General features: G+C 40.6%; 1 protein-coding gene across 1 annotated transcript in view; it reads right to left on the reverse strand.

The window, feature by feature from the left end:
* The window catches only part of DAPK1 (death associated protein kinase 1), a 492,700-nt gene that overhangs the window by 213,139 nt on the left and 252,472 nt on the right, over positions 1-27,089 (reverse strand). The window contains 1 exon segment of the mRNA XM_053702428.1: positions 2,925-3,063. Within this exon segment, the coding sequence (XP_053558403.1) occupies positions 2,925-3,063 (139 nt within the window).

A 27,089-nucleotide genomic window follows, 5' to 3' on the forward strand; every position in this document is an offset into this window, starting at 1 on the left:
ACTGTTTTACTGTGATCTCATGAGATTTTGTAGTAACTTTCCTTAAACTAAATAGGGAAATAACATGAGTGTGCATGAGGACCACTCTCTTGCAAGTCCCGGGACAGGCATACTGATTGGCTGTGAGGTGAGAGAGAGATAGAGAGAGAGTGAGTGTGTGTAAAGCAAGCAGGGGTTGGCACTCAATAGCAGGCAATTCAGAATATGCAAACAATTCCAGGGGTGCTCTATGCAGACCAAGTACACATCAAAACAACATAGGCAAAGACACTCACCATGTATGTCTGTCTGAGGAAGGGACACCACCCCGAAACGTCGTAATAAACTGATTAATTTGATTCCAAACGGTGAGAGCCTTTGACTATGTTGTTTTGAGATATATATATATCACAAATTAAGAACAGCACTGATAAAGATCTGTATATATAATAAATTGTTTAAAACATTTAAAGGTGTTCATTCGCAGTTCAGGGACATATATCCCATGAAAATGTACACATCTTATTAACTTTGTTGTGTCCATTTACAGATAGCAATAAATAAGATCCTACACTGATCATGCAATTACTGTTTATACAGTTACAAGAATAAGGAACATATCTCCAGCCTCTATGGGGGGCGGTGAACAAAAAATATTTTCAGTGACAAAACACAGGAAAAGTGAGCAAAATAATGTATGTTGCAAAAGTTTTTACTAGTTATTTACAGGGAATTACATTTTGGTCTTGTAAATATCAATACACAGACACAACACCTGGAAAACAGACTTATATAGGGGGAAAAGGTCAATAAGTAGCACCACAATTTCTAGATATACAAAAAATACATACAATATTGTATTGGAAATGTAACTAAATAGAATAAAGCTGAACATAACAAGCATACTACAGCAAAAGGTAGTACCAAAAAATAATATAACATTGCCTGCTGAAACACAAATATTATACAGCAAAAATGTTCAGCAGTCTTAGAAAATAGCATTAAACACCTTCAGACCATTGATAAATTCACAGCGTAACACAAGAGTAAAAGTACGCAGTCTGAAGACGTGCCAGCTTTTTCCATGACCTTCTCCTAGACACTAGGCTGTCTTATAATTTGTGATTATACAGCTCATTCAGGCAGAATATACTTCTCAGCAGTGGAGCATTAACAATCTAGACATCTAAGACTTCAGTAAGACATAGCTTGCGAGACAGTAACATTCTTCATTTGCTGATCTTTGTCCAATTTGGATTTTCATAACTAAAAGGGACTCCATTTTCTACAGAACATACAATTTTCTACAGAATATACAAATTAAAACAGCTTTCCAATTTACTTGTTTTATCAAATTATCTTCATTCCTTTAATATCCTTTGCTGAAAGAGCAACAATGCAATACGGAGAGCAAGCTGAACACATTGAGTGAGCCAATTGTAAGCGACAAATGTGTGCAGACACCAATCACCAGCTCGCTCCCACTAGAGTGCAGGATATGTACATATTCTTTTTTCAACAATGGATACCAAACGAACAAAGTCAATTTGAAACCAGAAGTGCATTAAAGAAATTGTAAAATGACATGCTCTATTTGTTTCAAGCAAGTTTAATTTTGGCTTTCCTATCCCTTTAAGCAATGCATCTTCAGTGTAACAATAGCTATTGTAATATACAACTAACACCAAGACAAGTATGTCAGTGGCTCAGCAGAGCAGCAAAGTGGCCTAATAGCTTCACCCATACTGATGATCCAGAGGCTTCAATCTATATAAACAGTTCAACTATGTGGAGTTTATTCCAATTCTGATCAGCTTAGCAAATGATTGACATCCCCATAGACTTTAATGGTGAACTTTGAAGGCAAAAAAAAATTATAATAATCAGATAATCATTTTTTTTTAAAGAATTAGGTTATGCCCGTGTTCCATCTTATATACCATGAACTGTTGTTTCATGAATAGAGTAGTTAAGCAAACACCAATACCTGTTGCTTATATTGCATTAATTCCAAAGTTTAAATTTCCCAGCCAAACATTACAAAATAGAAATGCTGAAATTAAATCCACCCCATCCCCACATAATGTAATATATGGAGCAATAATTAATTTTATTAGAATATAATTTGGTTTGGGGGTTTAAAGGGACCATCTACCCAGACTTTTTGTTGTTTAAAAAGATAGATAATCCCTTTATTACCCATTCCCAAGCTTTGCATAACCAACACTGTTATATTAATATCCTTTTTTTTTTTTTTACCTCTGTGATTACCTTTAATATAAGCCTCTACAGACTGCCCCTTATTTCAGTTCTTTTGACAGACTTGCATTTTAGACAATCAGTGCTGACTCATAAATAACTCCACAGGAGTGAGCACAATATTATCTATATGGCACATGTGAACTAGCGATGTCTAGCTTTGAAAAACTTTATAAAATGCAATGAGAAAAAAAGACGGCCTTCAAGGGCTTAGAAATTAGTTCCTACTTAGGTTTAGTTTTCAAAAAAGAATACCACGAGAACAAAGTAAATTTCATGATAAAAGTAAATTGGAAAGTTGTTTAAAATTGCATGCCCTATCTGAACCATGAAAGTTTAATTTTGACTAGACTGTCCCTTTAATATTTTGTATTAATTGGGAACTTCATCTCATTAACATGAAACTGTATGCATGTAGTTATACACAAACACGCATATTATTAATATGTATCTTTGATATACGTACATAATCTCTTTATTAGAGCACTGAAAGCTATTTCAGACTGCGTCATCTCTGCTCATTTTGTAAGCAACATTCATATACTTCATATGTTTTATATATACATACGTGTGTACAAATTTGCCTTTAAGCTATCATAATTATGTTTGTGGGGGTGTGACAAATAGTGCCATAATACTATAATAGTATAATTTGCACTTAAAATAAAGTCAACAATTTACTGTACCTTGAGATCAAAATGGGCAATTTGCAGTGAGTGAAGGTAGTTTACTCCATTAAGGATCTGCTTGAGGAATTCAGTGGCTTCTTCCTCTGTCAGGGACTCTTTTTCAGCAAGAAAGTCAAAGAGCTCACCTCCTGCGACTCTATTGGAGATAAAGAAAATAATGTGAATTTACTAGGTAGCAAACCAAGGATACTGTCAAAAATCACAGTGATGGGAGAATGCATCAATCACATAATTGAAATTAATATTTGTAGACACCCACAGAGATATCTATTAATATATATATATGTTAATCAGGCATCAGTGCTTACAGATCTTCATTTGGTTTGGTTCATTTTTGAAATTCAAGCTACATTTCCAATTTATGGTTTCTAAGTCTGGGGCACCCATAAGGCTCCTTAAACTCAATATAGGGCCAGATTACAAGTGGAGCGCTAATTAAAGATCCTGCTCAAAGTAAGCTGGTTGCACACGTATTAAGAGTTGAAAGTAAACTGTTTTCACTTGCGCGCTAACCGGACTTGTGCAAAAAAGGAACTTACAATATCACATCCGCGTTCACATATTACCCTTTAGAAAGAAGTCAATGAAGAAAAAAAAAAAGTGGGAAAACACACCCCGCTCTCAAGCAAACCCAATTGCATATTCTCAAGTGCGCTAACCCGAAATGAAAGTATGAATATTTCACATTTCAATGTTCTGCACATAACGGAATATGTTCTATTTATTCATAAATAAATGTTTCTACATATATCTGATGGTATTTTGGTACAATATATTATTATTATTATTTATTTATGAAGCGCCAACATATTCCGCAGCGCTGTCCATGGATACAATTCATTTAAATAAAACAATATAAGACTTGTAAGATACAGGACAAAATTTACAAGCACATACAGGAGGGATTGAGGGCCCTATTCCCGTGGGAACTTACAATCTAGAAGGGTAGGAGGTTAAGAAACAGGAGGATATGACTGCAAGATTGAGAAAGATGTTAATGCAGAGTTAGATGAGAGAAATGTTAGGTAAGTGGAATTCATTTATTATTGAGTTGGGTGGTAGGCTTCTCTGAACAGAAAAGTCTTCAGGGAATATTTAAAGGAAGAAATATTAGGGCAAAGCCTGACAGCACAAGGGAGAATGTTCCAGAGGGTAGGTGCTGCACGACAGAAGTCCTGCAGTCTAGCATGAGAGGAGGGGATAGTCGCGGATGTAAGGAGCCGGTCATTGTTGGATCTTAGTGGGCGGGCTGGAGTATACTTGTGTATTAGAGAGGATAGGTAGAGGGGAGCAGCGTTGGTGAGAGCTTTGTATGTAAGGGTGAGAATTTTGAATTTAATTCTGCTGTGAATGGGGAGCCAATGAAGGGACTCACAGAGAGGTGCAGCAGATACAGAGCGACAAGAAAGGTGGATCAGCCTATATCTATACATGATTATATATAGGTATAGATATATACAGATATATAGAAATATCTATTTATAAATACTTAGAACATATTCTGCAATGTTCAGAAAATAAGAATGTGTAATATTTACAATAAATACACAGTTAAAACGTTTATTAAAAAATAATATTGCGGGGGGCGAAGCCTACACTTGGAGCGGCAGGACGTGTCTCTGTGAAGCTCCTGCTTATACTTCAATAATTTAAGTTTTTATATATCAATAAGTAAAGCTAACTTAATGCAACTTTCAGATTTGGGAGCAGAAATAGTCTATGCACTTTGCCAAAGTTCAGGAGCAGATTTACTGACAGGCCTGACCTATGTTCTTCAAGTAAGCCATGCACTAACTTCTACTAACTAGGCCATAAAAGCTCCTTTGACAGAGAACTGCATGGCTGAGGCTGCCGCATACAATCCCCTCAGGTCTCTGGGTTACAAAGTACACAGATACTTTTTTACTTCCACGTAAGATGGAACCAGGAGTGCTGTATGGAGAGACTCTTTGCGAGTTGGTGAAGGAACAGGTGCTTGAGATGAAGCGGCTAGTGGAACGCTACTTCTTAGGAACATTAGAGAAACCGGAGACGTATGAGTGCTGCACAGAACCCGGTTACAGTCTAAAGGAGACATTGCACTCTGATAGTTGGGAGCTTGAAGTTGATGCAGCAAGGAACTCGACTGGATGTCTTATTGCTGTGAAGGCCCTAACAATAACAGATATAAGCAGACAGGAATACGGGGTCTTAGAAAGCAGTTGGAGCTTTGAAGATAACACTGTGTTCAACCGTGAAGTCTGTGAAACGTCATTGAAACTACAAACATGGGTATCAGATCATATAGGACTAACAGGATTGTCCCGAGCTCTGGAAAAACTTACATACTGGCCACATGACAGAGAGGCAAATCTCTAGGATTCAGAACAGTGGAACTCGGCTTTTAATGCTCTGGAGCCTAACCACCATAGCCCTACTGGATAGTGAGCTGCGCTACAGATCCAGATTTTTCATTGTCAAATCTGAAGTCTTTTTATTCATCTTCAATTGGTGCAACATCGACTTGTACTTAGAGACCCCGATAGAAAAGCTTAGTGATATTAAGATATGTAAGGAGGTGAGGTCTGTAACCTGTTATGTATGTGTCTTGTGTTCCCTAATCACTCAGAATATAATGATTATGCTGCCAGTGGCTGGGGTAGCGTGATTGTACAGTTTTGGGAACTATACTGATTATCTAACACAGACATAGTTAGAAAGCTCTGGTTTTTATAAGCAGGCTAATGACTAGCTTCATATGATTTTAGTTCTGGGAATCTCTTAGGAAAACCATAAGTCTCAACACACTACACAGTTGGACTAGGGTCCACACTAGCACAGTTTATCTACAACTCTACAGTTCACCCCCAGGAAATGTCCATCTATGACATCTATAACTATAGTTGTTAAATAATATACTTATATAATTTACTTTATTCTCTGTCTGAGACATGTGAGTTACATATTGATAAAGTTGCTTATACCCCCTCTGCTGCTGTTCAACAACATCCTATCATACTAGACATCATTAGTATACATACAAAGCCCATGGAGTATACCCACTACTATCATTATTGTAACACAAATGCTGGTCTAGCCCCCTCCACATAATCTGAGTCTGAAAAACTGGTCTCAGCCCTGATTCTTTTAGCCCCAGTTTAAAATATGACCCCCTCAACCAATAGTTTTTATTGTTACCTTTAGGTACACTATATGTTAAGCTATGATTTACAGACTTTCTTAGTGTGCCTCACATACTGTTATAAGTAGCTCCATATAGTTCTTAGCGACTTATAGTTCCATACAGCATATATGTACTTATTAAGGGTCCAAGACTGGCCCCATATACTCAATGTTCATAAGTGACCCCTACAATAATACACGCTATTGTTATAGGTCCAAGAGAGACCATTAGTTCTTTTAAGGGTATTTTATGTTCATAGGCATTGACACCCGCAAGTAGGGGTTACCTCTGTTTATTGTACTTTCTCTAAATACAATTAAAAATGAGGATACTACAGTTAATAAGTGCCCATTTTAATGTGAATCTAGCCATATGCTGAAAAATTTAACCTATAACATAATTTAACCTATAACATACTATAAAGTTTACCCTAATCCTTATATTTCTTACTAATACTCTGTAATTCAGCTGTTCATATTGTAATGCAATAACAATGTATATGTGAATTGTTGTGTATGACATTAATCTGCTATGTACTCTATTTTTTGGAATTGTGTAAGTTATATCCTCAATAAAAATATTTGGAAAAAAAAATTAAATATTGCATAAATAAGTTTATTCAGGTTTTCATTTGTTTAAAGGGACATTAAACACTTTGAGATGGTAATATAAAATGATAAATTGTATATAATAAAACAACTCTGCAATATACTTTCATTATTTATTTTGTCCTCTTTGCCTGTAATTCCATTATGAAATTGTAAGCTTTTCAGTTCCTGTTAGAAATGGAAGTGCAGCACACTGTTAAATCCAGCACAACCATTGGCTGCACACTCTAGTGACCTATTTATAACTGTCCCTAATTGGCCACAGCAGAGAAGGTAACACAAGTTACAATATGGCAGCTCCCAGTGTTTTATAGACACTAAAGCTTTACACTTATTTTGTCACTTTTTAAACAACTAATGAAACTTTAAAAAAATACATCTACATGTTAGTCATGGACTAATCTTTTTTTTGAATGCATCATTCTATCTAGCATGTATTTAGTGTTTAATGTCCCTTTAACTGCAAAGGGTTCCAATGCACTTATACATCTATATATGTGTACATATGTATTTGTGTATATATATATATATATATATATATATATATATGTCTGTAAATACATACTCGTATAAAAACATATATACTTAGAAAACCCCTCCAAACAAGGGAGGAGAGGGGAGGGAAGGAGGCTAGATCTCTTAAACGGGTGTCCCCTTAGGTTTGAGCCTATGTACACCTACAAGGGCAGTGCCTAATACCGAACCAACAGTTATAAATAAGAAAAGAATAGAAGCAGAGGTATTATTTGGCACACTTAGAATAAGAGTCTAGATAGCAATTATATTCAGAGGGCTAAAGGGCAAAATAACTAAAAACATAATTTATGCTTATCTGATAAATTTATTTCTCTTGTAGTGTGTTCAGTCCACGGGTCATCCATTACTTATGGGATATATTCTCCTTCCCAACAGGAAGTTGCAAGAGGATCACCCAAGCAGAGCTGCTATATAGCTCCTCCCCTCACATGTCATATCCAGTCATTCGACCGAAACAAGACGAGAAAGGAGAAACTATAAGGTGCAGTGGTGACTGGAGTTATAATTTTAAAATTTAGAACCTGCCTTAAAAGACAGGGCGGGCCGTGGACTGAACACACTACAAGAGAAATAAATTTATCAGGTAAGCATAAATTATGTTTTCTCTTGTTAAGTGTGTTCAGTCCACGGGTCATCCATTACTTATGGGATACCCATACCAAAGCTAAGTACACGGATGATGGGAGGGACAAGGCAGGAACATTAAACAGAAGGAACCACTGCCTGTAGAACCTCTCTCCCAAAACCAGCCTACGAAGAAGCGAAAGTGTCAAATTTGTAAAATTTGGAAAAAGTATGAAGTGAAGACCAAGTTGCAGCCTTGCAAATCTGTTCAACAGAGGCCTCATTCTTAAAGGCCCAGGTGGAAGCCACAGCTCTAGTGGAATGAGCTGTAATTCTTTCAGGAGGCTGCTGTCCAGCAGTCTCATAGGCTAAACGTATTATGCTACGAAGCCAAAAAGAGAGAGAGGTAGCCGAAGCCTTTTGACCTCTCCTCTGTCCAGAGTAAACGACAAACAGAGAAGAAGTTTGTCTAAAATCTTTAGTTGCCTGTAAGTAGAACTTCAAAGCACGGACCACGTCCAGATTATGCAAAAGACGTTCCTTCTTAGAAGAAGGATTAGGACATAATGATGGAACAACAATCTCTTGATTGATATTCCTGTTAGAAACAACCTTAGGCAAAAACCCCAGGTTTAGTATGCAGTACTACCTTGTCTGAATGAAAGATCAGATAAGGAGAATCACAATGTAAGGCAGATAACTCAGACACTCTTCGAGCCGAGGAAATAGCCATCAAAAACAAAACTTTCCAAGATAAAAGCTTAATATCAATGGAATGAAGGGGTTCAAACGGAACACCCTAAAGAACTTTAAGAACCAAGTTTAAGCTCCACGGAGGAGCAACAGCTTTAAACACAGGCTTAATTCTAGCCAAAGCCTGACAAAAGGCCTGGACGTCTGGGTTCTCTGCCAGACGTTTGTGTAAAAGAATAGACAGAGCTGAAATCTGTCCCTTTAGCGAACTAGCGGATAAACCCTTTTCTAAACCCTCTTGTAGAAAAGCCAATATCCTAGGAATCCTAACCTTACTCCATGAGTAACTCTTGGATTCACACCAATATAAATATTTACGCCATATCTTATGGTAAATTTTTCTGGTCACAGGTTTCCGAGCCTGTATTAATGTATCAATAACCGAATCAGAAAACCCATGCTTTGATAGAATCAAGCGTTCAATTTCCAGGCAGTCAGCCTTAGAGAAATTAGGTTTGGATGGTTGAAAGGACCCTGAATTAGAAGGTCCTGCCTCAGAGGAAGAGATCATGGTGGACAGGACGACATGTCCACTAGGTCTGCATACCAGGTCCTGCGTGGCCACGCAGGCGCTATCAGAATTACCGATGCCCTCTCCTATTTGATCCTGGCAATCAGTCGAGGTAGCAACGGAAATGGTGGAAACACATAAGCTATGTTGAAAACCCAAGGGGCTGCTAATGCATCTACCAGCACCGCTCCCGGGTCCCTGGACCTGGATCCGTAACAAGGAAGCTTCGCGTTCTGGCGAGATGCCATGAGATCCATATCCGGTTTGCCCCAACGACGAATCAGTTGAGCAAATACCCCCGGGTGAAGTTCCCACTCTCCCGGATGAAAAGTCTGGCGACTTAGGAAATCCGCCTCCCAGTTCTCTACGCCCGGGATGTAAATCGCTGACAGGCTGCAAGAGTGAGACTCTGCCCAGCAAATTATCTTCGAGACTTCCAACATCGCTAGGGAACTCCTGGTTCCCCCCTGATGATTGATGTAAGCCACAGTCGTGATATTGTCCGACTGAAATCTGATGAACCTCAGTTTTGCTAACTGAGGCCAAGCTAGAAGAGCATTGAATATTGCTCTTAATTCTAGAATGTTTATTGGAAGAAGTTTCTCTTCCTGAGTCCACGATCCCTGAGCCTTCAGGGAATTCCAGACTGCTCCCCAGCCTAGAAGGCTGGCATCCGTTGTTACAATCGTCCAATCTGGCCTGCGAAAGGGTCATTCCTTATTGGACAGATGAACCGGTGACAACCACCAGAGAAGAGAATCTCTGGTCTCCTGGTCCAGATTTAGCGAAGGGGACAGATCTGAGTAATCCCCGTTCCATTGACAGAGCATGCATAGTTGCAGCGGTCTGAGATGCAGGCGCGCAAATGGCACTATGTCCATTGCCGCGACCATTAAGCCGATTACCTCCATGCACTGAGCTGATGGGCTTGGAGCGGAATGAAGGACACGGCAAGCATTGAGAATCTTTGATAACCTGGACTCCGTCAGGTAAATCTTCATCTCTACCGAATCTATAAGAGTCCCTAGAAAAGGAACCCTTGTGAGTGGTAACAGAGAACTCTTTTCCACGTTCACTTTCCACCCATGCGACCTCAGAAATGCTATAACTATCTCTGTATGAGACTTTGCATTCTGAAAACTTGACGCTTGTATCAGAATGTCGTCTAGGTACGGAGCCACCGCTATGCCTCGTGGTCTTAGTACCGCCAGAAGTGAGCCCAGAACCTTCGTAAAATTCTCGGGGCCGTGGCTAACCCGAAGGGAAGAGCCACAAACTGGTAATGCCTGTCTAGAAAGGCAAACCTTAGGTACCGATAATGATCTTTGTGAATCGGTATATGAAGGTAAGCATCCTTTAAGTCCACTGTGGTCATATATTGACCCTCTTGGATCATGGGTAGGATGGTTCGAATGGTTTCCATCTTGAACGATGGTACCCTTAGGAATTTGTTTAAGATCTTTAGGTCCAAGATTGGTCTGAAGGTTCCCTCTTTTTTGGGAACCACAAATAGATTTGAGTAAAATCCTTGTCCCTGTTCCGATCGTGGAACTGAGTGGATCACTCCCATGATTAAGAGGTCTTGTACGCATTGTAGAAATGCCTCTCTCTTTACTAGGTTTGTCGATAACCTCGAAAGATGGAACCTCCCTTGTGGAGGAGAGGTTTTGAAATCCAGAAGGTATCCCTGGGATATAATCTTTAACGTCCAGGGATCCTGCACATCTCTTGCCCAAACCTGGGCGAAGAGAGAAAGTCTGCCCCCCACTAAATCCGTCTCCGGATAGGGGGCCCTGTCTTCATGCTGTCTTAGGGGCGGGAGCAGGCTTTATGGCCTGCTTGCCCTTGTTCCATGACTGGTTGCCTTTCCAACCCTGTCTGTAACGAGCAGTAGTTCCTTCCTGTTTTGAAGCGGAGGAAGTTGATGCTGCTCCTGCCTTGAAGTTACGAAAGGCACGAAAATTAGACTGTTTAGCTTTTGGTTTGGCCCTGTCCTGGGGAAGGGCGTGGCCCTTACCTCCCGTAATGTCAGCAATAATTTCCTTCAAGCCGGGCCCGAATAAGGTCTGCCCTTTGAAAGGAATGTTAAGTAGCTTAGACTTGGAAGTTACATCCGCTGACCATAATTTGAGCCAGAGCGCTCTGCACGCCTGTATGGCGAATCCGGAATTTTTAGCCGTAAGTTTGGTTAGATGTACTACGGCATCTGAAACAAACGCATTTAGCTTGCTTAAGGGTTCTAACTTTGCTCAAAGCCTCATCCAATGGCTCTGTGCGAATCGCCTCTTCCAGAGACTCAAACCAGAATGCCGCTGCAGCCGTGACAGGTGCAATGCATGCAAGAGGCTGCAATATAAAACCCTGTTGAACAAACATTTTCTTAAGATAACCCTCTAATTTTTTTATCCATTGGATCTGAGAAAGCACAGCTATCCTCCACTGGGATAGTGGTACGCTTGGCTAACGTAGAAAACTGCTCCCTCCACCTTAGGGACCGTCTGCCATAAGTCTCGTGTGGTGGCGTCTATAGGGAACATTTTTCTAAATATCGGGGGAGGGGAAAAAGGCACACCGGGTCTATCCCACTCCTTACTAATAATTTCTGTAAGTCTTTTTGGTATAGGAAAAACGTCAGTACACACCGGTACCGCATAGTATCTATCCAACCTACACAATTTCTCTGGAATTGCCACCGTGTCGCAATCATTCAGAGCCGCTAATACCTCCCCTAGTAACACACGGAGGTTCTCAGCTTAAATTTAAAATTTGAAATTTCTGAATACATTCTCCCTGGATCAGAACCGTCAACGACAGAATGAAGCTCACCGTCCTCATGTTCTGCAAATTGTGACGCAGTATCAGACATGGCTCTCGTGTCATCAGCGCGCTCTGTCCTTAACCCAGAGCTATCGCGTTTGCCCCTTAATTCGGGCATATTATATAATACTTCTTTCATAACATTAGCCATATCATGTAAAGTGATTTGTAAGGGCCTAGATGTACTTGGCGTCGCAATCCTACGCATCTCCCGAGCGGGAGACGCAGGTACTGACACGTGAGGAGAGTTAGGCGGCATAACTTCCCCCTCGTTGTCTGGTGATAGTTTCTTTATCGGTACAGATTGACTTTTATTCAAAGCAATATCAATGCAATTGGTACACATCGTTCTATCGGGCTCCACATTGGCTTTTGAACATGATGAACAAACAGTTTCCTCTGAATCAGACATGTTTAAACAGACTTAGCAATGAAACTAGCAAGCTTGGAAATCACTTTCAATAAGTTTACAAGCAATATAAAAAACGCTGCCGCTTCAAAAATACAGATATAATTAAACAATTCTTAACAAGAAGTGTATTATTAGCAGAGGATTGCACCCATTAGCAAAAGGATGATTAACCCCTCAATACCCCAAAACGGATAAAACAGATATCAATTAAGATTTAACGTTTTTAATCACAGTCAAGCACACTGTCACAGATCTGCTGTGACTGATTACCTCCCTCACAAATGAATTTTGCAGACCCCTGAGCTCTCTAGAGACGTCCTGGATCAAAGAGGAAGAAGCAGGAAGACTGTGCTAGAATTTTAACTGCACAAAAAGGCGCTAAAACAAGGTCCCCTCCCACTCCTATCACAACAGTGGGAGCCCTGATATAACGGTTTCCATGCAAAAAAATATGTTAGCCATGTGGAAAAAAATCATGCCCAAAGAGATTTATCACCAAAGTACCTCACAAAAACGAATAACATGCCAGTAAGCGTTTTATTAAAAAACAACATTTTCCAATGTCATGCAAATTTATCACTAAGCCTGCTACCAGTTGCTACCACTGCAGATAAGGCTTAAGTATTATTTCAGTTTAACAGTATTTTCTCAGTCAAATTCTAGTCCCTAGAAAATAACTCGACTGCGCATACATTTATTAGCCTGATACCAGTTGCCACTACTGCATTTAAGGCTGTACTTACATCATACGGTAACAGCAGTAATTTTCTTAGTCAATTCCATTCCCAGAAAATAAAGTACTGCACATACCTCATTTGCGAGGACCCTGCATGCTATCCCCAGTTTTCTGAATTACCCCCACTCCTCAGAATGTCGAGAACAGCCAGTGGATCTTAGTTACGCCTGCTAAGATCATAGAAAAAAAACGCAGGCAGTTTCTTCTTCCAAATACTGCCTGAGATAGAAAAACAGCACACTCCGGTGCCATTTAAAATAACAAACTTTTGATTGAAGAATAGATAAGTAAAAACTCCAGCTCCTCTCGCGACCTCCTTCTTTGTTGAGGGTTGCAAGAGAATGACTGGATATGACATGTGAGGGGAGGAGCTATATAGCAGCTCTGCTTGGGTGATCCTCTTGCAACTTCCTGTTGGGAAGGAGAATATATCCCATAAGTAATGGATGACCCGTGGACTGAACACACTTAACAAGAGAAATTTAACTTTTATTAGTGTTTGATAAAATAATCATCAAATTAAAAAGTCTAATGTTAACCACGCATTGATATCCAGACAATTATAAATACGATGGGTTGGATTTGAGACTTACTAATAACTATTAGATCTCACAATGAAGAGTCTGTGAATGATATGTTCCAGATTGATAGTTGTATGTATTAGTGTAACATCTGTTGATAACAGATATCTTTATACATTCATAAGTCTCGTTATCTCACATAAGTCATATTTGTCATAAATCAACTAGCAAAGTAGCAAATAAATAAGTTATATCCAGTGTGAACATTATTAAATATATAGCGGGTGGCAAGAAACCATCCCAACTATGCGAGAGAACAAAAAGAATTTAAAACCATTTGTGTTTAAGAGGAAAACACACATGTACTAGAGGTTGTCACTAACTTCTCCAATATACTTGTGGGCACATAAGACCCAAATTACTATTACATATAGATATAGTTGTAATGCATATCTTATTTCTCTATTCAGGGTTGCATTAATGTGGACAAAGGTGAATGTTGTGGGAGTAATAAGTAAACCATTTAATATAGGAGCAAGTCACAGTATATGCATGGCTATAGTTAACAAAGTATATATTAACGTTGTTAGCTGCCCGCAACTGCCTATAGGTTAAAACCTCAATTGTGTAAGCTTAGACTAACATCTATATTTGCCACTTAAGGCCAACAAATATAAGAGTTTGGTTAGGAGACGCAGTGAAAAAAATCTCCACATATATGTGGTGATAGATTATCAATAACTTTTCAGCATACCCATGGGCACATAAGATCCAAAATACTATTCAATATAGATATAGCTAGAGTATGCATCTTTACTTTATTGAGTGTTATACATTTTGAGGACAAACAAAAAGATTATATGTAGCGGGAGTAATGGAGAAATCCCTCAATGTGAGAGCAAGTCACAATGCGCTCCTAATTACTATACGTAAGGTGTATATTTGTATTTATTGCTACCCGTAACGGCCCATAACTAGTGCCCCATTTAATATAGTAGATTAAACTTAAGTTAAATTCTAAATTGCCAATTAAGGCCAACAAATATTTAAAGTATAGTATGGTTAAGCAGTGTGAACGCCTGACGCGCGTTTCGCCTACTGCTTTTGACAAAGCCAGTAGGTGGAGCTGTCCGCTTGTGTTGCAGCAAAGAGATGCAAAGCCAAGCAAGCCAGACGTGATCAATGGATCAGCTTTCAAAGGAACAAGATCTAGCAGCCACTTCCCTTAGCTGCAGACTACAGTTTGCAGGAAAAGGCAAGTAAAAAAACGTTTTTGTTCATTAAACTTAGATTGATGATGATACAGTCTGTGTTTGTGTGATAATTTTATTAGGTGCTGTTAGCAAATGTTTTTGTTCATTAAACTTAGTTTGATGATACAAACTATTTTATTAGGTTTATAATGCTGTTTAGCATTTAAAGTCTTCATTTCAAAGCTTTAAAAATAATGTATTAGGTGTTACTTATGACAATTTTGAGAGGGGCCTGAAACCTAACTCCCTCACTACCCATTGACTTACATTATAAACTGGGTTTCAATTTACAACAATTTCGATTTACAACCATTCCTTCTGGAACCTAACCTTGGCGTAAACTGAGGGCTACCTGTATTTCCTTCCTGGCAGGGAGAGTCCACAAATTCATTCTTTACTGTTGGGAAATACAACACCTGGCCACCAGGAGGAGGCAAAGACACCTCAGCCAAAGGCTTAAATATGCCTCCCACTTCCCCTATCCCCCAGTCATTCTGCCATGGGAACAAGGAAAAGTAGGAGAAACAACAGGGTATAAAGGTGCCAGAACAAATAATATAAAAAGGGAGCCACCCAACAAAAAAATAATTTACAGGCGGGGTCGTGGACTCTCCCTGCCAGGAAGGAAAGGAATTTATCTGGTAAGCATAAATTATGTTTTCCTTCCATAAGGAAGGGAGAATCCACAAATTCATTCCTTACTGTTGGGAAAACTATACCCAAGCCCCAGAGGACACTATCTGGTAAGCATAAATTATGTTTTCCTTCCATAAGGCAGGGAGAGTCCACAAATTCATTCCTTACTGTTGTGAAAACTATACCCAAGCCCCAGAGGACACTGAATGAATAAAGGGAGGGAACAAAAAAAAGAGGGCACCACAGCCTGCAAAACCTTTCTCCCGAAAGCTGCTTCAGCCGAAGCAAACACATCAAACTTAAAAATTTAGAAAAAGTGTGTGAGGAGGACCAAGTAGCAGCCTTACAAATCTGATCCATAGAGGCTTTCTTTCTTAAAAGCCCAGGGGGAAGCCACTGCTCTAATTGAATGAGCCGTTATCCTCAAGAGGCTGTCGTCCCGCTGTCTCATAAGCTAAGCGGATGACACTCCTCAACCAGAAGGATAGGGAAGTCGTAGTAGCCTGCTGCCTCTTTCGCTTCCCGTATAGATGACAAACAAAAAGGAAGATTGTCTGAATTCCTTAGTAGCCTGAAGATAGAACTTCAAGGCACAAACCACATCCAGATTGTGAAGCAAGCATGCCTTCACTGGAGGAGGATTAGGACACAAGGAAGGAACAACAATTTCTTGATTAATGTTACAATCCCACACCACCTTTGGGAGGAACCCTAATTTAGTACATAAAACCGCCTTACCAGCATGGAAAACAATATAAGGGGAGTCACATTGTAAAGCAGAAATCTCAGAAACTCTGCGCGCAGAGGCAATACCCAGCAAAAAAAGAGCCTTCTAAGATAACAATTTTATGTCAATAGTATGCATAGGCTCAAACAGAGCCTGCTGCAAAACACTAAGAACAAGATTTAGGCTCCAAGGCGGAGCCCCAGATCTAAACACAGGTCTGATCCTAGTCAGAGCCTTAACAAAGGACTGCACATTCAAAAGCTCAGCCAATATCTTGTGCAGTAACACTGACAGGGCCGATATCTGTCCCTTCAGAAAACTAGCAAATAGACACTTCTCCAGTCCATTCTAGAGAAAAGATAAAATTCTGGCAACCTTAAACTTATGCCAGAAAAAAAAAACCACGCTCTTCACACCAGTACAAGTAAGTTCTCCACACTTTATGGTAGATAACACTGAGAACCCTCTCTTGGCTAAGACTAAGCGTTCAATCTCCACACAGTCAGCCTCAGAGAATCTAGATTTTGATGAAGGAAGAGACCCTGTATCAGCAGATCTCTGCGACAAGGTAACCTCCACTGAGGAAATCCCAACCAGATCCGCAAACCACATCCCCTGCGGCCATGATGGAGCAATCAGAATCACAGATGCTCACTCCTGCTTGATGCAAGCCACCACACGAGGGAGAAGCGGTAATGGAGGAAAAAGATATATGAGTCTAAACCTCCATGGTAGTGATAGGGCATCTATCATTTCCGCCTGAGGATCCCTCTACCTCGACCCGTACCCGGCTTGGTATTGAGGTGACATGCCATGAGATCTATCTCCGGCATCCCCCACTCGCTGCATATCTCTGCAAACACCTCGGTGTGGAGAGACCATTCCCCTGGGTGAAAGGATTGCCTGCTGAGGAAGTCCACTTCCCAGTTGTCCACACCAGGAAAATATGGATCCCTGACACGTTACATCTGTGAGTCTCCGCCAACTCTAGTATCTGAGATACTTCTCTCATCGCCAAGGAACTTCTTGTTCCCCCCTGATGGTTGATGTAGGCAATTGAGGTTATATTGTCTGATTGTAATCTGATAAACTGGGACGAACCCAGAAGGGGCCAAGCCTTCAAGGCATTGAAGATTGCCCTGAGTTCCAAAATATTGATCGGAATGGAGGACTTCTCCTGAGTCCACAGTCCTTGTGCCTTCTTGGCACCCCTACTGCTCCCCAGCCGGAAAAGCTTGCATCCGTAGTCACAATCTCCCAGGACGGTCTCAAGAAACACGTGCCTTGGGACAGATGATCTGGACAGAGCCACCAAGTGAGCGAGTCTCTCGACAGGTTGTCCAGCACGATCTGTTGACAGATCTAAATGGTTGCCGTTCCATTGTCTCAGCATGCATAGTTGTAAGTGTCTGAGATGGAATCTGGCAAAAGGAATGATGTCCATGCAGGTCACCATGAGTCCGATCACCTCTATACACTGAGCCACTGAGAGTTTCAAGGAGGCCTGGAGGGCAAGATATACACATCTCTGATCTGTGAGGAATATTCTCATGGATATGGAGTCTATTATTTTCCCCAGGAAATTCACCCTTGTACTTGGAGTAAGAGAACTCTTTTCTAAGTTTATCTTCCATCCATGTGATCTAGGAAGATTGAGAAGGGACTCTGAATGTTCTTCCACTAGACGAAAAGATGCCTGTACCAAGATATCAACCAGGTAAGGCGCTACTGCAATACCCTGTGTTCTGGCAATGGCTAGAAGAGCCTCCAGAACCTTCAAAAATATCCTTGGAGCAGTAGCTAGGCCAAACTATGAACTGGAAATGCTGGTTCAGAAAGGCAAACCTCAGGAACTGAAAATGTTTCCTGAGTATCGGGACGTGAAGGTGTGCATCCTCCAGATCTATTGTGGTCATAAACTGTCCTTCCTGAACCAGAGGAAGGATTGACCGTATGGTCTCCATCTTGAAAGAGGGAACACACAAAAACTTGTTTAGGCACTTTAGGTCCAGATGAAAAGTTCCCTCCTTCTTTGGAACCACAAAAAGGTTTGAATAAAACCCCAAACCTCTTTCTGCTGTAGGTACCGGGACAATTACTTCTAGAGAGGAGAGATCCCATACGCAACCTAAGAAGACAGCCCTCTTTTCTGGTCTTATAGACAGACTGGAGAGTAGGAATCTGCCCCTGGGCGGATGAGATTTTAATCCTATCCTGTATCCTTGAGATACAACCTCCAGGATCCAAGGATCCTGTACATCCTGGAACCAAGCATCTGTAAAAAGAGACAGTCTACCCCTACACTATCCGATCCCGGATCGGGGGCCGCCCATTCATGCCGATTTGTTCTAGGCGGGCTTCTTAGTCTGTTTGGGCTTATTCCAGGACTGAGTTGGCTTCCAAGTACTCTTGGGTCTGCTCGAACTTGATGAGGATTGCTGTCGTCTTGATTTGTCAGAACAAAAAAAACGAAAATTAGACAATTGCTGTCCCTTTAGTTTCTTATCCTGCAGAAGGAAGGCACCTTTCCCTCCGGTAACCGTAGAAATAATTGAGTCCAGCCCCTGGACCAAATAAAATCTTCCCCTTGAAAGGAAGAGAAAGGAGTCTGGATTTAGAAGTCATATCCACAGACCAAGACTTCAACCAGAGAGCCCGGCAGGCTAGGACCGCAAAGCCAGAAGCCTTTGCAGCTATGCAAATAATCTGCATGCTCGCGTCACAGATGAAGGAGTTATCAAATCTCAGAGCCTTAATTCTCTCCTGAATATCCTCGAGGGGAGTCTCCACCTCAATGAGCTCCGACAGAGTGTCGCACCAGTAGGTAGCTGCTCCAACAACCGTGGCTACAGCTACCGCCGGTTGAAATAAAAACCCTGTATGTTGAAACTTCTTCCGCAGAAAGGTTTTCATTTTCTTATCCATAGGCTCTCTAAAAGAAGAACTATCCCTCTAGAGGGATAGTAGAATGCTTAGCCAGGGTAGAAATAGCACCATCCACCTTAGGGATGGAGCCCCACAAATCTAATTAAGAGTCAGGGACCGGAAATAATTTTTTTAAAGTAGACGAGGGGGAAAAAGAAGTTACTATTCTTTTCCATTCGTTGCTAATAATGTTCGCCATTATATCTGGCACAGGAAAAGTCAGAGGGGCCTTCCTGTCTTCATAAACCCTATCTAATTTAGGGATCTTAGGTTCCTGAGGGAGTTTAGCCTCTGGAACCTCTAGCGTAGACAGAACCCTCCTTTAATAAAAAAACGCAGATGCTCAATTTTAAATCAAAATGGTTCCTCCGTTGAAGGAGGTTTAGAAACTGAAGTCTCTGACTCAGAAAATTCACCCTCTGAAGTTACAGAGATTAACTCATCCTCGGATAGCTGGGACATAGTAGCTAAATCCCACAAATATTTAGATGACTCTAGGTCAGGAGAACTATGTTTAACCTTTCTCTTGCATTTGCTAGAGTGAGGTAAGGCACTCAGGGCCGCAGACATCGCTGATTGTAACTGTGCGGTAAAGTCCGCCAGAAAAAAGCCCACAGGTGGAGGATTAGTAAGCTGCGGGGAACTGCATGTGAAGTGGGTAGTGTAGAAAGGGTAGTATCTCTCAGGACCCAGATTCCTGAGAGGTAGTCAGCTCAGAGGGGCTAACAGCACTATGAGTATTAGCAGGCCGGAATAACAATTCTATTGTAGACTGTCCCTTTAAGCCCTTTGGCTGAAGTGTCTTTGCCCTCCTCCTGGTGGCCAGGTGTTGTATTTCCCAACAGTAAGGAATGAAGTCATGGACTCTCCCTGTCTTATGGAAAGAAAGAAAAATTAGATGACAGAAATAAATTGGAAAGTAGTTTAAAATCACATGCTCTCTCTGAATCATGAAAGAAAAATTATGGTTTCATGTCCCTTTCATTATTTCTATTAAATATTTTTAGCTCTGTGTTCATTTAGGATGTAAAACAGCGATACATTTGAACTTTTTTTTTTATTTTTTATTTTAAAATTGACATGACACAAAGTATTTTAAGTACATATTCAACACCCTATTAAGTCCTTTAGTTTAATACAATACTATGAACTAAAAACATTGCAATTTATTCGGCATATATGGAAAACTATAACACTGTGCATATCACGGCACCTGTCAATATCAGCTGCACTAAAAATAAGATACAATCAGCAAACTTTTTGCAGGTTCTAGATTGTAAGTAGTGAAATAAAAATGTTGATCTTTATTTTTAATGACCCCTGGAGTAAAAATATTGAGTACTTAGATGCCAAATATAATACTAAGATCTCACTACCCATCAGGGTGCAAGAATACAAAGCAAAACAACTAGTGTGAAATAATGGCTAGTGGTTAGCGTTAAGCCATAGTTAAAGAGACATTTTATAAAATAAAAAATTCTGTCATGCATATTAAAGAGCAATAACTTTGCATTTTGAATCTATATTTTGGCATTAAAGGTTTTAAGGGAGAATGTACGCAGGCAAATAACCAATAGCAGTTCATTAATGTCCCTTTAAAAATAGAGTGGCAAATGTTGTGAGGTGGGTTACGGCAGTGTTAACTGTGGCGATAAGGAGAATGAAATGTTTTGGTAGCCGATTATCCGCCGCCAGTTACAGGTTTCTGCTTGCATCTTTGTATGTACACATCAGATAATAAATCAAGTGAAAATACCATACTATTGTTCAAGGATAACCAAATCATTCAACACACCATACTGAAAAGTGCATTGATTTATTTTACGATACTGCACTGAATGGGATATGTATTTAACTGTGTCAGTTTCTCTGTCTGAAATATATTTACATGGTAGCCACATATTTCCTAAATTATATCATCTGATAAAGCAAATTTCTATAAAACCTTTTTGAAACAAATAAATGATAACTATTTTGGTTTCTAAAAATACACAGCAACAAAATTCTTTTGTTTTATCTCCTAGGTTGCAAACACAACAGCGGCGCAGTTTGTTCCATGCTTAATTAGCAACACAAGAACTGTAAATGTACTGAGAAAATAATATGTATTTAAAATATAAGAAGTTAATGCTTTAGAATGTGCCATTTTGATGTTGTTTAGAGTATAATAAATATTATATATTAATGGATGCAGAAATGATTTTTGAGAAGTTGTGACCTTGTGGCTCCTTGGCTTTTGGAATTTGTTAAGCCCTTCTAATAAAGGGGCATTCAACACAAATTGGAAGCTGCATCCAACTGCAGCTGCATAACTAAAAAAAAAAAATTCTATATATGGGGGGTGGAGCAGGCAGCTGCCATGAAAGCAGTGTAACACTGGAGCTGCGTGAGGCAAGCCCACCGATCACTAACTTCGCCTAGCCAAATCTCCGGTAAACCCATATTAAAATGCAGGGGAAGGAAACCTGACACCCCACAGCTATCCACTGAGGACTTTTGACGGCGCAATATCCAGCTTTAAAGCTAATAGCGCATTAGCCCAGCCTCAGCGACGCCATACACGGGACCGGAAGTTAGGCGCGCATCCTACTCCCACAATCTAGCGGTGAGACAACCAGGGCAAGTCGAGAATACAGCCGCCCCTTGCTAACCAATGAAGCGTGTTGCATACCTTTTGCGATCCTCCGCTACTTGCATCATCCATCAGCTATAACAGGAGAGAGGAGAACGGCGACAAGGCCCACTATATTGAAATGGCACACATGTAAAATAAAGCACACAACTCAAGCAATAGTTGTATTACAAGATAAATAACCAGCCAATAAACTTGCATGCTAGCAAAGAAACATCAGCTGGATATCTTCAAGCCTAACGCTCTCTGGGCCCAAAACAAATTGCACAAAGGCACTGCAATCCGCATAAATATCACACTACCTTCAGTTTAACAGTGACAGACCCCAAGAATGAGATGCTAGTGAAGCTTTCTATTAAAATTTAACTAGGAAGACAACACAAAAAAAAGAAGGGATACAACCTACAATCCTACTGATCCTAACTCAGGGATTTTCTTAAAGGGACACTGAACCCAAATTTTTTCTTTCGGGATTCAGATAGAGCATGAAATTTTAAACAACTTTCTAACTTACTCCTATTATAAAATTTTTCTTCATTCTCTTGGTATCTTTATTTGAAAGCAAGAATATAAGTTAGATGCCGGCCCATTTTTGGTAAACAAGCTGGGTTGTTCATTGCTGATTGGTGGATAAATTCATCCACCAATAAGTCCTGAACCATAAAAACGCTTAGATGCCTTCTTTTTCAAATAAAGATAGCAAGAGAAAGAAGAAACATTGATAATAGGAGAAAATTAGAAAGTTGCTTAAAATTGCATGCTCTATCTGACTCAAAATGTGGGTTCAGTGTCCACTTTAAGATATCATGCATCCCCTTACTGCGTCGCCATCAGCAACCTTATCTACACAATACAAGGCTCAACATAAATACTATGGCAACTAGACCACAGTAAAACTGGATAAATGTTTTAAGCAACTAGGAGTGAAACTCTCACAATGTCTCTTTCTACACTCATCTGACACACTAGACACCTGTGCCACCCAAAGCAGACCAAGAGGAAAGAAACGCCATATTGAACTCACAACAAAGCAATGGCTCAGGATCTCAAATTGATAACTCACCAATTATCAACAACCTATCCCTCGCATAACCCTACCATCTAAGCAAGACATAGCAGACATAGTCCATACCTGCATCAGAGAGGAACTCAGACATGAAGCAGGACATCCATACCCTGGGATTCTAGGTTGAGACACTAGAGAGCAATTAAGACCTAATAAAGAAGAGGTTTACACACGGTTACCACACAACAACATGCAATATACTCTCTACAAGAGAAACTGGAGGAATTAGAGAACCGCCAGTAGGCCAAAAAACCTGAGGATACGTGGGGTTCCCGAATCAGTATTACCATAAGACTTCCCAGTGTACCCTTCAAACACTATTTCCAACACATAAAGAAGCTTCTCATACGACAGATATACAATGGGTCAGGGCCCACAGATCACTATGTCCAAAGCCCCCCAATACAGCCCCACCAAGGGACACTTGTTATCAGATTCAAGAACTTCTTGGAGAAAGAAATGCTGCTAAAATCAATTCCGCAAGAATCAACCAATTCACTTCAGGGGGAATTTACTCCAGTTTCTATCAATACTTGTCATTTAAAACCTTACAAAGAAGAAAATAATTTGCCCCACTAACACTCTACTAAAAATAAAAAAAAGGAAATTTATTGCTTACCTGATAAATTTATTTCTTTTACTATATGACCGAGTCCACGGATTTCATCCTTACTTGTGGGATATCGCCTCCTGGTCAGCAGGAAGTGGCAAGAGCTCCACAGCAGAAGCTGCCATATATAGCCCCTCCCTTCCCACCCCCTCAGTCATTCGACCGAAGTTAGGAAGAGAAAGGAAAGGTCAAGGAGCAGTGACTGAAGTTTAACAAAATAAAACCTGTCTTTAGAAAAATAACAGCGTGGGCTGTGGACTCGTCAATATCGTAAAATAAATAAATTTATCAGGTAAGCATAAATTTCCTTTTTTTTTTTTTTACAAGATATGACGAGCTCCACGGATTTCATCCTTACTTGTGGGATTACAATACCAAAGCTATAGGACACGGATGAAAGGGAGGGTCAAGACAGGGACCTAAACGGAAGGCACCAGCTGCTTTAAGAACCTTTCTCCCAAAAACATCCTCAGAAGAAGCAAACGTATCAAATTTGGAAAATTTGGAAAAAAGTATGAAGAGACGACTAAGTTGCAGCCCTGGCAAATCTGTTCAACAGAAGCATCATTTTTAAAAGCCCATGAGGAAGCCACAGCCCTAGTAGAATGAGCCGTAATTCTTTCAGGAGGCTGCTGTCCAGCCAGTCTCATATGCCAAAGGATGATACTCTTCAGCACAAAAAGAAAGAGAGGTAGCCGTAGCTTTCTGACCCTTACGTTTCCCAGCAAAAACCACAAACAATGAAGATGTTTGACGAAAATCCTTAGTCGCCTGCAAATAAAATTTTAAGGCACGAACTACATCCAAGTTATGTAACAGACGCTCCTTCTCTTAGACAGAAGGGTCTAGGACATAATGAAGGAACAACAATTTCCTGATTAATATTCTTGTTAGAAACAACCTTAGGAAGAAAACCAGGTTTGGTACGTAAACCCACCTTATCAAGCATGGAAAATAAGATAAGGTGGATCACATTGTAAAGCCGAAAGCTCAGAAACTTTGCGAGTAGAAGAAATAGCAACAAAAATACAAACTTTCCAAGATAATAACTTACTATAACGGAAGCCCTTGAAGAACTTTAAGAACTAAATTCAAACTCCAAGGAGGAGCAATTGGTTCTAAACACAGGCCTGATTTCTAGTCAGAGCTGACAAAAAAGATTGAACATCTGCCAGACGTTTGTGTAGCAAAATAGAATAAAGCAAAAAATCCTGTCCCTTTAAGGAACTTGCTGACAATTCCTTTCTCAATCCTTCTTGGAGAAAGATTAAAATCCTGGGAATCCTAACTACTCCATGAGTAGCCCCTTGGATTCGCACAATAAAGATATTTACGCGATATCTTATGGTAACTTTTTCTAGTAATAGGCTTACCTGCCTGAATGTAAGGTATCAATGACCGAATCAGAAAAACCCTCGCTTAGATAAAATCAAGCATTCAATCTCCAAGCAGTCAGCTGTAGAGAAACTAGATCTCGGATGATGGAAAGGGTCCCTGAATGAGAAGGTTTCTGCCTCAATGGAAGATTACCGGGTGGCAGAGAGGACCATACCAAGTCCTGCGAGTGCAACGGCAGGAAGCGATGAGAATCACTGACGCCCCTTCTCCTGTTTGACTTCGAGCGATCACCCGGGGAAGGAGAGCAAACAATGAAAACACATAAGCTAGGTTAAATGACCAAGGCACTGCCAAGGCATTCTATCAGTTCGGACTGAGGATCCCTGGACCTGGATCCGTATCTCGGGAGCTTGACATTCTGATGAGATGCCATAAGATCCAGCTCAGTCTTTGCCCCATCTGAGAATCAGGGTGGCAAAGACCACCGGATGGAGTTCCCATTCCCCCGGATGAAATGTCTGCTCAACAACAAGAGTGAGCCTCCGCCCACCAAATTATTTTGGATACTTCTGTCATCGCTAAGGAACTCCTTGTTCCTCCCTGATGATTGATGTAAGCCACAGTCGTGATGTCTGTCACGACTGAAATCGGAAGAACTTGACCGAAATGCATTGAAAATTGCTCTCAATTCCCAGAATATTGATTGGAAGTAGACACTCCGACCGAGTCCACCCACCCACCACACCCCCCCCCTGAGCCTTCAGGGAATTCCAGACTGCAACCCAACCTAGTAAACTGGCAATCTGTTGTCACTATTACCCATGAGGGGTCTGCGAAAAGCACATCCCTTGGGACAGATGATCGGCACGAGAGTCTCTTGTTTCCTGATCCAAATCTATCTGAGGAGAACAAATTTGCAATAATCTCCATTCCACTGCCCTGAGCATGCCTCAGTTGTAGAGGTACTGAGATGAACATGCGCACCGGAATGATGTCCATTGCGCCACATCAATCCCAATTACCTCCATGCACTGAGTCACTGAATGGCCGAGGAGTGGACTGAAGGGTTCGGCATGTCTCTCTAGAATCTTTTAACATTCTGACTTCCGTCCAAAAAGATTTTCATGGATACGGAATCTATTAGAGTTCCCAGGAAAGGAACCTTTGTCTTTGGAATTAGTGAACTCTTTTCTAGATTCACCTTCCACCCATGAGTCCCTTAGAAAGGAAAGAACCATGTCGGTATGGGACTTTTGTCAGTTGAAATGAGGACGCAGGATTAGAATATCATCAAGATAAGGCGCCACTGCAATGCCCCGCGGTCTGCAGAACCGTTAGCAAAGACCCTAGAACCCCCCCCCCCCATTCGTGAAGATCCTGGGTGCCGTGGCCAGCCGAAGGGAAGAGCCACAAACTGAAAATGTTTGTCTAGGAAGGCAAACCTTAGAAAATGGTGATGATCTCTGTGGATAGGAATGTGAAGATATGCATCCCTTTAAGTCCGCATGGTAGTCATATATTGACCCTCCTGGATCAATGGAAGAATTGTCTGAACGTTTCATCTTGAAGGATGGGACCTCTGAGAAACTTGTTTAGACAAAAATGGGTCTGAACGTTCCCTCTTTTTTGGGAACCCATGAAAAGATTTGAGTAAAACCCCTGTCCCCTGTTCTGTATTGGAACGGGACAAATTACTCCCATAGTAGAGAGGTCTTTTACACAACGTAAGAACGCCTATCTTTTTATCTGGTCTACAGACAATCGTGAAAGAAGAAACCTTCCCATTGGAAGGGAATTTTTGAACTCCAGTTGGTACCCTTGGGACACGTTTTCTAGTGTCAAGGGATCCTGAACATCTCTTATCCAAGCCTGGACAAAGCGAGAAAGTCTGCCCCTACTAGGTCGGTCCTGGACAGGGGCCGTCCCTCCATGCTGTCTTGGGAGCAGCAGCGGCTTCTTGGGTTGTTTATATTTGTTCCAAGCCTGATTGGGTCCTCCAGACAGGTTTGGATGTGCAAAGTTCCCTTACTGTTTAGAGGGGACACCCTTTGAAATTTCGAAAGGAACGAAAAAAACATAATTTATGTAAGAACTTACCTGATAAATTCATTTCTTTCATATTAGCAAGAGTCCATGAGCTAGTGACGTATGGGATATACATTCCTACCAGGAGGGGGCAAAGTTTCCCAAACTTAAAATGCCCTATAAATACACCCTCACCACACCCACCATTCAGTTTATCGAATAGCCAAGAAGTGGGGTGATAAGAAAAAAGTGCGAAAGCATATAAAATAAGGAATTGGAATAATTGTGTTTATACAAAAAAATCAAAACCACCACCAAAAAAGGGCGG

Source organism: Bombina bombina, chromosome 2, assembly GCF_027579735.1.
Source record: "Bombina bombina isolate aBomBom1 chromosome 2, aBomBom1.pri, whole genome shotgun sequence".
NCBI lineage: Eukaryota > Metazoa > Chordata > Amphibia > Anura > Bombinatoridae > Bombina > Bombina bombina.